The sequence below is a fragment of the Suricata suricatta genome, chromosome 17 (assembly GCF_006229205.1).
Source record: "Suricata suricatta isolate VVHF042 chromosome 17, meerkat_22Aug2017_6uvM2_HiC, whole genome shotgun sequence".
Lineage (NCBI taxonomy): Eukaryota > Metazoa > Chordata > Mammalia > Carnivora > Herpestidae > Suricata > Suricata suricatta.
The window spans coordinates 36,487,555-36,498,415 of NC_043716.1; the positions used below are offsets into that span (position 1 = coordinate 36,487,555).

General features: G+C 50.7%; 1 protein-coding gene across 2 annotated transcripts; it reads left to right on the top strand.

Moving 5' to 3' along the window:
- The first annotated feature begins 2,037 nt into the window (after positions 1–2,037).
- RPL19 (ribosomal protein L19) lies at positions 2,038–6,454 on the top strand. 2 transcript variants are annotated; one of them, XM_029928735.1, is made up of 6 exons: positions 2,038–2,131; positions 3,081–3,187; positions 4,335–4,457; positions 5,079–5,199; positions 5,773–5,883; positions 6,248–6,450. In XM_029928735.1, exons 1-6 carry the CDS (start codon positions 2,127–2,129, stop codon positions 6,369–6,371), a joined length of 591 nt encoding a protein of 196 aa, XP_029784595.1. In that variant the 5' UTR covers positions 2,038–2,126; the 3' UTR covers positions 6,372–6,450. The 2 variants fall into 2 exon arrangements, with proteins under 2 accessions (XP_029784595.1, XP_029784594.1); XM_029928734.1 differs by lacking the exon at positions 2,038–2,131 and adding an exon at positions 2,985–3,006 and having other exon boundaries at positions 6,248–6,454.
- Positions 6,455–10,861: the final 4,407 nt, after the last annotated feature.

The following is a 10,861-nucleotide window of genomic DNA, read 5'->3' on the forward strand; positions in this document are numbered from 1 at the left end:
GTCCCAGATCTAGTGACTTTTGACCTAGAAGTGTTCTCCCTTCATCGTTGATTTGGGGATGAATATCCAAGGCCTGGACCCCACCCACCACTACCTATGGAGAGAAAAGGAGTAGGAGATTCTAGCAAGAATTCTGGTGTTGGGGAGTCTGGCTGGCTCAGTGGGTTAAGTGCCGACTTCAGCTCAGGTCATGATTTCACAGTTTGTGGGTTCCAGCCCCATTCAGGCTCAGTGCTAACAGCTCAGAGCCTGGAGCCTGCTTCTGATTCTGTGTCTCCCTCTTTCTCTGACCATCCCCTTCTCACTCTCTGTGTCTCTCTCTTTCAAAATTAAATAAACGTTAAAAAAAAAAAAAGCATGCAACTCTTATGTCAGGGTTGTGAGTTCCAGCTCCAACCCTGCTTCCCCACCACCACCACTGGGCACAGAGGTTAAGTTAAAACAAAACAAAACAAAAAACAAAATAAAACTCAAGTGTCAATTTGACTCAGGCTATTTCTGGTTGTGTGGCCCTGGAAAAGTCACTACACTTCTGTAAAATGGGGTTGCCTGTACTGTGGTGTCTTTGTTACCTGGGATTATTGGGAGGATGTGGAGGATTATTGGAATGAAATTAAATGATGGACTCCTTAGATGTCTGGAGATGCTGAAAGGTGCTGAGCAGAGGTCTGTCATGACAGGAGGAATGGTTACCTCTCTATCCATTTCCCTTGTTCCTCAAAGAGGGGAGATGAGAAGTAGAATGGACAAGATTTGCCTAGGTTCAGTGACCCTAATATAAAGGCCAGCCTGCTATCTTCTGCTGGAGAAGAAACTGGAATACATCGACTCCTTCTCACCCTGGGTTCTACAAGTGTATGGCCAGCTTAAGTTGTTTCTCTAATCGCATTACTTTGAGGGAGAGTAAGGATGAAGTACATCAATGTTGTTCTACAAACAGATTCAACCCTAAACAGGAGTTTGATCTGTCCCTTGGGCACAAGAGAACCTGGTATGACAGAGAAGGCAGGATATTGAATTCAGAAAGACCTGAATTTTCAATTTCTGCTACCTCACTCAGCTATGAGAATAACATTAACTGTGTTGTTCTGAAGATGTGGCATACATTTTACTTTCCTTCCTCTTTCTTTAGCTCTCTTTAGCAACGAGTAAAGTTCAGATTATCGATAGAGATGGGTAATTAGTTAGAGCCAATCAAGGCGTTAGACCCAGGACTCCAATCTAGGTTTCCTGGGTCCTAGAATATGCTTTTTGGGTTTTTGCACTGTGTTTCAGGAAGGAGAAAAGAACTATGGATGGCCCTGTCATTCCAATTTTTTTTTAACTTTCACCAAGTATTCATTCACTGAGCCAATGCACTATTTCTCAAATGCTTACTGTATGCAGAACCCCTTGCCTATACATACACTGAGCCAAACAAGACTGGTTCTTGTCACCAAGGAGCTTGTTGCCTTCATGTCCTCCGCAGAAAATTAACTCATGTGGTTTTCACAAGGGATCACAGAAATATTAGGATTACGTACACTTTACAAAAGAGCAAACTGAAGCACTATGAGATTAAGGACAGCAGTGGCACAAAAACATAAACTAGTGTATTTGGTGATCTGCGCTGCACGGGTTCCCAATGTACTGCGAAAGTGAATAAAGTGTTCCTCTTGGCTGATCTCTACGCTCGTGATCTTCTCTTACTCCATTCACTAATTTTTTTTTTTTTTCCCGCTAATTAAACATCATTCCTGAGAATCCAGGACGCCTGCAAAGGTTAGGTCACTCCAGCAAAACCACAACCCGCCTGCGCCCATCCAGTCGCAACTTCCGGCTTCCAATACCCACGTGATCAGGTACGCTTGCTGCGCAAGACTAGTAGGAAGTCGGGCTATACCACTTTGCCTCACCGAAAGGGTATATTTTCTATATGTTTTTAAGTTTAAAACCGATTCCCGAGATTACGCTTGTATTATCTCGGTATTCACAGAGGCTAAGAGTCAGTTTGGGGTGGCAGAAGATGAAAGGGCCGGAGGGGAATACGGGCGAAAGGGGGGCAGGGGATGGGCTCTCCCCTTCACAGATAATGGGAGGAGCCTGGCCGGAGGCAGTTCTTTCCTTTCGGCGCTGCGACTGCAGCCATGAGGTGAGGGCGTGCGGGCCTCTGCTTTTGGTTAATCCGAGGTGTCGGAGGACGGCAGGGCTTGCTTCCATGGCCCCGGGTGGGCGAGATGAGGTGGCGGCAGCCCTGAAGCAGCCGGTCCCGGAGCTTGGGGTAGGCCGGAGCGCACAGGCCCCGGTCTCGAGGGGATGGGGGACGGTGGGGGGGGGAGAGCGTCCCGACAACTCTAGGCCGCGGGGAGGGTGGGCCCCGCACCCCATACGGATCGCGGGTGACCTGCTCGGGCAGAGGATGAGCTGCGACGGGAACTAGGCTGTGGTCCCCTTACTCGCTGGGCGCCCCGGATCGGAGCCGATCCCTGTTTCCATGTGACGTAGGCCACGTCTCGAGTAGGCCGCGGGCCTCAGACTGCTTCTAGTGAGGCGATCCATAGCACTTTAACGCCTTCCACCTCATGCACAGTTTATAAGAAAACTCTAAAGCTAGCAGAACGTAAGTTTATGACTGTGAGAAGACGAAAACGGGTCCCGGGTCCGAGAAGCAAAGGACTAGCAAACCAGATACACTGGCCTCGGAGTCTTCACGTTACACTCTTGGTTTTAGAGCTCAGTTCCAGAAAGGGTCTAAGCCCCCTCTTCATTCCATTTTTAGCCGGTTAAACCTCTTTTTTCAGGAGAGTGAGCTGAGGCAGGAAAGTTAAGGTATAGCTTGGGCTTTGTTTTCAATCCAGGGCAGCCCGTTGCTTCCTACGGGAACGCACAGCACAGGCTTTAACAAAGATCCTGGTATAGGAAAGATACTTAACATGGGGTCGGAGGAAGAGAAATTTGCCCTAAATACTGAGAGCCCACACATACGGATTTCCATCTTTTATGTTTTCAACATCAAATGATCGGAAGGTATGTCTTGTTGGGGATGCTCATTTTTGCCCGAGAGTGGCTTCCAGGGCCTGATAGTGTTTTGTTTGTCACAGTATGCTCAGGCTTCAGAAGAGGCTTGCCTCCAGTGTCCTCCGCTGTGGCAAAAAGAAGGTCTGGTTGGATCCCAATGAGACCAATGAAATCGCCAATGCCAACTCCCGTGAGTTCTTGGGGTCTTTTTCACCGTTCCCCTTCCTCCTTTATCAGATGAAAGATGTCACGACTGTATTGGCTCTTAACAAACCGAGGAAAGCCCATAGTCTGGGGTCTTCAGAGTCAAAAGAAATTCAGAGATGCCAGGGATCCTGCCCCTGCTATTTGCCAGAGTGACATGATGGAAGTTAATGCACTGGGTATTAATGCTTATTGCGAGAGTGGGTATTTTGTTTTACAGGTGTGTGAAGGATTTTTGAGGAGACATACAGGGACTGGTAGGAGAGAGCGCGAAGGAAATGATGGAAGCAATGGATTGGGAAGACCTGGGACCTCAGGCTTTAGTAAAGGCCTTGTGCCATATGATTATTCAGGGCAGTTAAACAGATGTCAGTCCCGTAGATAGAAACATATCCACATTCCTTCCTTGTAATCATTGTTACAGAAAAGTGTCCTATGATCATTGTGAAAGGTAGTAAGGCAGGCTTTATTCAGGACCGTTGTTGGAAGCGTGGGAACCACTGCAGTGGGCAACGGATTGCTATCCAATCTGAACATAGCATGGTCAGGTAGGAATTCATGGCCAAGGAGGGAGGTGTGAGGGTCAGTGTATGGAAGATTATTGAAAGGAACCCTTAGTGGTAAAGGGGGATGGTTCTGGCTAAACTGAGCTAACTGGATTGTTGCTAAAGACCAGGCCAGGATGATCAGGCATTGCCTGCGGGAACATTGAAGTGCACAGGTGGGCCTGGGAGGTAGTTTGGTCAAGCAAAGAACGTTGGTCAGTACCAGGGAAGTCCTTAAGCAGTCTGAATTTGTGGCATCGTGACACGTGCTCAAAATATCCTAATCTTTAGAACAGTAGCTAATAGTTGAGACAGGATCTGAAGGACTAAGCTGTATTTGCACACTGTTTTGATCACACATCCCTAAGTACGTAAAATTTGAGTGTGCTGTAACATCTAAAAAGATACGAGGAAAATTTTTATCAGAAGACAAATGAGCAGAAGTTCTAGTATTTGTACCATTTTTGAGACCACTGGGCTAGGACTGTGAGTGATACCTCTGGCCTGGCCTGTTTGGACTCCGGATTGTGACTGGTATTCTTGGGGCTAGGTCCCGGCACACTGACTGGATACGTTATGTTTTCCCAGGTCAGCAGATCCGGAAACTGATCAAAGATGGGCTGATCATCCGGAAGCCTGTGACTGTCCATTCCCGGGCTCGATGCCGGAAAAACACTTTGGCCCGTCGGAAGGGCAGGCATATGGGCATTGGTAAGTGTGTTCTTCCTCCTTCTCTAAGACTTAAATTAGAGCTGCCTAAGTCTAGACTGCAATATATCCAGGATCTTTCCCCCCCACCTTCCTTTTGTCTCCTCCTAAGTCCTTTTCTTACTCCACGATATTTGGTGAGCTTTCTTTGTGTGCAGTCAGAAAGTTAACAATAGTGTTAGAGTTGAGGGTATCAGTAGAAAGAGGTCACGTTTACTGAGCCCCTGCACTAACGCCAAGGATTCTACTACATACTTGAAAACATCCAGTAAATCCTAAAACCATTTTCTAGGGTTAGGATGATTTAGGGGAGGCGAAGGTCACACCATCATTAAAGCCCCTTCCAACTTACTGGACTGCCTTGGTGCACACCCTGTCACACATTGTGCACAAAGTCAGTGGGGGAATAGTAGCCTTGTTGAGGCTTCCTTAAAGTGAATAAATGGCAAGAAATGCTTAGTCTCGTCTGTAAAATGGAAAGTACGAGATCAAGCACTTGCCACATGACTGAATTATAAAGTCTTTCGGAAATTGGTAGCTGTCCTTGTGACCCGTTAGCTGGCTCTAGCAATGGACTTGAGACCCAGGGGGCACTACAGTGGGCTTAACTCACCTTCCCTGCAGGTAAGAGAAAAGGTACAGCCAATGCCCGAATGCCTGAGAAGGTAACCTGGATGAGGAGGATGAGGATTCTGCGCCGGCTGCTCCGAAGATACCGCGAATCTAAGAAGATTGACCGCCACATGTAAGCACACCCCCTTCTTGAGCCCCTAAGACTCGCTTGGTCCTTAGCTTGTTCTCTGCACGGACCCACAATCTGCCTCATTGGCCTTGGGGAAGGAGCCGTTATGTGTCTTAAGCCCTTTTTTTTTTTTTTAATTAAAACATTTGCTTATTTTGAGAAACAGAGGATCCTAAACAGGCCCCAGCCCGGGGCTCCATCCCACAAACCTCAAGACCATGACCTGAGCCGAAATCATGATGTTGAATGCTTAACCGACTGAGACACCCAGGCACCTTGTCTTAGACTTTTTTTTTTTTTTTTTAAAGAAAAATTCTTCCATTCTGTCCTTTTGTTGTCCACCTCCCCCTCCTCCCCCAGACACATACCATCAGGATAGCCAAAAATTGAACTTCCCTGCCACGCAGGCTCTTGTATCTGGAAACTACGCAAAAAGTCATATTTTGGGGGAAACACTCCTTACAGAATGGAGCGGAAAGGAACCCTGCATCCTTAGGGACCTTGTTGTAGCGGAGCAGGCGCGGGGCCGGCCTCTGATCCATCCCTGACCAGAGCCTCTGCGCCTTACCCTCCCAGGTATCACAGCTTGTACCTGAAAGTGAAGGGCAACGTGTTCAAAAACAAGCGGATTCTCATGGAACACATCCACAAGCTGAAGGCAGACAAGGCTCGCAAGAAGCTTCTGGCGTAAGTTTTTTCAGGAATTGGCCTCTGTCGTGGGGGCTGGTTCTCTGCTCTGTCGTGGGGGCTGGTTACAAGGTTTCTTCTGAGACCTTGGAAATACGCTACTGCGTAATTTTGACTTGCTCTGACAGCTTCTCAGACAGCGGTCTGTCCAGATTGTGGCCGTCGTGTTAGAAATCTGTGCTCCTCTGTTCACCGCCTACCATCGTTGCAGGGTAGGGAGGGGGCCAGGGGAAGCAGGAGCTCTGGTGGCCCCGACGACACATTTCTCAAGCTGACCAGGCTCTGGAGAGGTCTGGGCATGTGCTTCTGTCTGAGCAGCTCATTTATTCTCAGACTGACCCACCTCTTCTCTTCCATCATCCAGCGACCAGGCCGAGGCCCGCAGGTCTAAGACCAAGGAGGCGCGCAAGCGCCGTGAAGAACGGCTCCAGGCCAAGAAGGAGGAGATCATCAAGACTCTGTCCAAGGAGGAGGAGACCAAGAAATAAAATCCCCTCTCTGTTGTCTGTACATAGTGGCTTCGGCAACAACACAGATCCGTTCTTCAATAAAACAAATCTTTATCTGCCTCTCTTTGCTTCCAGAGTTTCTGGCTGCGCCGTGAGTCAGCGCTCACTGCACCCTGGGATTGGGATGCCGGCTCTCTCCCGGGTGCCTGTTTCATTGCTTCCTTGGCTTCCAGCATGTGGTTTGTGCTGGAGTCCCTCCATCCACAGGAAAGATGGGTTCTTTGTTTTGTTTTAGTTGAGTGTAGGGCTTAATCTGAAGAGAGGGAAAGAATGACTTCTACCCAAGCCTCCAAAATCCTGTGTTTGAAAACTACCCTTCACAGCAGAAGTGGGGGACATGTCCGAAGTGGTCTCAAATGTTGATGGAGGACCAACAGAAGTGACATCAGTTGTCACATTCTTTAAACAAAGTCATCAAAGTAGTTTGCACGCACTTAACCAACTGTGTCCTGAGGTCCAGGGTTGAAGTGGGCTATGTTAGAACTCTGCTACCACCACCCCAGAATCTAAGCCACCCAGAGCTGCGGACCCCTTCCTCAGCCCCCCAGAAGGCTTTGAGGTCTTGAGCATCCCACTTTCTAAATTCTTACCATGAGGGTTTTTGGGGTGCTTGGCTGGCTCGGTAGGAAGAGCCTGTGACTCGATCTAGGGGTTATAAATTTGAGCCCTATGTTGGGCATAGAGATTACTGGAAGAAATTTTTAGGGGGGCATCTGGGTGGCTCAGTTGGTTAAGCATCCAACTTCAGCTCAAGTCATGATCTCGTGGTTTGTGGGTTCAAGCCCCGCATTGGGTTCTGTGCTGACAGCTCGGAGCCTGGAGCCTGCTTCAGATTCTGTGTCTTCCTCTCTGCCCTTCCCTTGTTCACACTCTGTCTCAAAAATAAATACTAAAAAAAATTTTTTTTTAATTTTAAGTTTATGTGAGAGACCTGTATGAGCAGGGGACGGGCAGAGAGAGGTGAAGACACAATTCAAAACAGGCTCGAGGCTTTAATCTGCCAGCCAGAGTCCAACGTGGGACTCGAACTCACGTACTATGAAGTACCACCTGAGCTGAAGTCGGAATCTCAACTGACTGAGCCGCCCACATGCCTCAAGTGTTTTGGTTTGTACCCATCTCCTAGGGCATAAAGGGAAAGGCTTTTCTCAGCAGACATTGAAATAAAGGCACATGATGTGAAAGCTTGAAGCCATTGTGAGTTGCTTAATGAATTTATATCCCCTTTTGCAAATAGTAAATTTTATTTTGCCACTTAGCTGGTAGTAATAACCGCCAATAAATTCTTCAGTAAAGTATCTGAGCCAAGTACTGTTAGGCACTTTACACTGACTTCTATTGATTCTCTGATCTTCATAACATTGTAAAGTAAGGTTATTACCTTCTCTGCTTTGCAGATGAGGGAACACGTGAAATGCTGGGTTCATGCGGCTGTGGTGTTGGTGGGAAAATGGATTCAAGATGTTCAGGAAGTAAACTGGTCAGGACTTGGTAGATAGACATGGATGGTGGAGACTGGGGAAGAAATGGCTTTGGGGGACTGGGCAGGTGACGCTTCTGGTGATCAGAAGGAACAGCTGGGTTAGGAAGAATGGCCAGATGTCCATGTAGGAGGCATCAGTCAGCCAATTAGAGGGGGGCCAGAGGTCTAGGCTGGGGAGAAAGGTGACCATAGAAGGAACCATCTCCTTTAGTACTTGGTTTCCTTCCTGCCCTCTGCCCCTTCCCTGAGGAGCAGGGTGAAGGCCAGCGGGGGCCATCAGGGGATATGCAGGGCGGACGCTCCCATCTGCACTTGTGTGAGAAAGACAGGACTAATGTGTTCTTGGGAACCCCAGACCCCTCCTACTATGCCTTTAGTGTCCTCGTCCGGCCTGTACAGGGTGGGGCAGGTGGGGGGCCCAAGGCAGGAGAGCCCAGGCTCAAATACCCAGAGGGTCTTCACCACCACCATGTGCATCCGAACCTGATTTTGGGGGTCCCTGTTGCTGCTGTAGCAACCCGTGTGAACTTTATCCGTCAGCTCTTGGCAGTAATCCTTTGCGGTTCCAAGTGTGGGGAGGCTGTGGCCTAGAAGGGGAAGGGCCTTGGCCAAGCTCCCAGCTTGGATCGTGGGACACGGACACCTCCTTCCCAGGCCTGGCTGGGCCATAAGAGGAAGGGCATTGAAGGCCACCCCACCTCCACCCGCTCAGGCAGTGGAGAACGGGACGACAGGAAGGAGAAAAAGGTAACCCGAGCTGGGACCCCTCCACCAGCCTTCTGGAGCTTGCAACACAAGCCAGTTTCCACCCTCGACCAGGAGATGGTGCTGTTCTCTCGCAGGTTGCCACAGGTGTAGAAACCACCCCCCCCCCCTCACTTTTGGGGTTGTTTTTGAAGGAGTTGGGGTGGGAGAAAAGGGTTCTGGGTTGTAGGATTTGGGAAGACTTGGATTTAATCCCTTCTTTCTGAAGCTCACCCCAGGCCTGGAGGTGACTTCTTACCATGGGCCGCCAACCCCTTCCTAGGGCAGTGCCAGGGAGGGCCCCCTGAGCAGGCAGATCCCCTAAAGTGACCACTGGCTCTCTTCCATGTCCTCGAACCTTGGAGAAATTCTGATGAAAAGAAATTTCCATTCTCTCAAGATCTTATCACTGGTCCCACCATATAATTTTGCATACCCTTTAAAGGGGCTCACGGCCCTCAGATAAAGACTCCCTGAGCAAGTCCAATTCCATTTCTTGGGGAGGAAACTGAGGCCTGGAGAGGCAGTGACTCCCCAGAATCTCAGCATCGTGTGAGCATGAGCACCTACCTTTGACCGTCCCAACGTGGGAGGCTGTGATTCCGAGTAAGCCATCCCAGAGGTGCCCGCAGTCGCGTAGGGCCCCGAGCCGGAGGAGGGAGACAAGGCCGAAGAGTGGTGCTGGCAGAGTGGGTGAGGCTGCACGGAGGGGCTCACTCTGTCTGTGTCCCGGCCCCCCCACCTCTGGCATTCACCTCTCTGCTCTTTTAGGTCTCCTGTTGCCAGGTCCCAGACTCCCCCTCTTTTGGTATCTCCCCGAAGTCTGGCCTCATACGATATATGCAGGGTTAAGTGCAGGCAGAGATGAAGGGAAGGAGGGAGGGCATGCATGGGGCAGACAACGGAGCCAAATGGTGAGCTGGCACCACCAGTAGCTTCCTGGGCATCCTCTGCCCCAAGCCAACAGTGTTGCTGGCCCAGCCACCCCCAGAGTGGGCATAGAGGAGGGCAGAGGCTATAGTGGGGGCACCAGCTGTTCCCAACCCCCAGGCTGTGAGCATGCTGTTAGTGGTTCAGCCACCCGGAAAAGCTGTTGCACTCAGCAGTGCGGCAAATGGGCTAGGGAGGAGGCGGGGGTCCAGGCCAGCTGCCTGCTGGTGGCAGCCACGTGTGGAGCGTGTAGAAGGCTTGGCTGAAAGGCGCTCACTCTCTACAGTGGGGTGGGCTTTCGATTCCTGGAGCCCCTGGCCCAGGATCTTGGGGTGCCTTTATTTCCATCTCGTTGGTTTGAAGGCACTGAGCGACCCAGGTCAGGAAAGAGCTCGATTGGGAGGCAAGAGACATGATTTCTGAGACTGGCTTGGTCACCAATTTGCTGGGTGACCTTGGGCAAGTTATTGGTCCGCTCTGGGCCTCAGTGTCCTTCCACATAAAAGGGGGAAGGTTGGGCTAGAGAAGCTGCATGACCTTGAGTATGCCACCTAATAGCCCTGTGCCTCAGTTTCTTCATCTGTGAATAGGAGAGACCACCGCTTTCCTCACTGGGTCACTGAAAAGATGAAATAAAATTCCTGGCATGGTTCTCCGGGCACAGCAGGTGCTACTTTCTGTGAGTTCCCCTCCCTTTATGCCACTGGGCTGGGTTTGTGACTCTTTTTTTTTTCATTCCCACCATCTGAGGTCCTAGAAAGGGGAGGTCATCCTCCCCTGGCTCACCCACCAAGCTCTAGGACCTTCCCTGGGTGAAGGGACCCAAAGAAAGCTCAGCGTCTAGGCCCACCTGCCTATCAGAAGGGACAGCCCCCACCCTCTGCCGCCACCGGCATTGCCCTGGCACCCCCGCAGCCCGCCTCTCCCTCCCTCTGCACTCCCCTCTGCCTATAAATAGTACAGGACGTGCCTGCCTTGCCTTGGCGGCGATGACGCGGCCAGGCGGCGGAGAGGAAAGAGGCAGCTCTGCCGAGAGCAGGTGGGCGGCGGGCACCGCTGCGGGAGGGGCGCCGCTGCCGGCCCTCTTCGTGCCGGGCTCTCGATGACGGGCATGATTGAGTCATCTCAGAACCCCACTGCCGGCCACTGTCCCTGCCGCCAGCCTTTCTGCCTGGGGCTTGAGGGACTGCCAGGGCGAGGCCGCCCTTGGGTGGTCTTTGAGGACACCGCTGGGTTGGCAGAAATGGTCCTGATGCCCCTAGTTGAGTGCCCGCCCCGCCCCCTGAGAACACTGGGACACATCCAGCCAGAA

What these genes read in the sequence shown, in the direction of transcription:
- RPL19 (XM_029928734.1), top strand. An exon ending in AATCGCCAATGCCAACTCCC is followed by an intron (nt 3,188 to 4,334) that starts GTGAGTTCTTGG and finishes ATGTTTTCCCAG; the next exon opens with GTCAGCAGATCCGGAAACTG. An exon ending in GCTCGCAAGAAGCTTCTGGC is followed by an intron (nt 5,884 to 6,247) that starts GTAAGTTTTTTC and finishes TCCATCATCCAG; the next exon opens with CGACCAGGCCGAGGCCCGCA.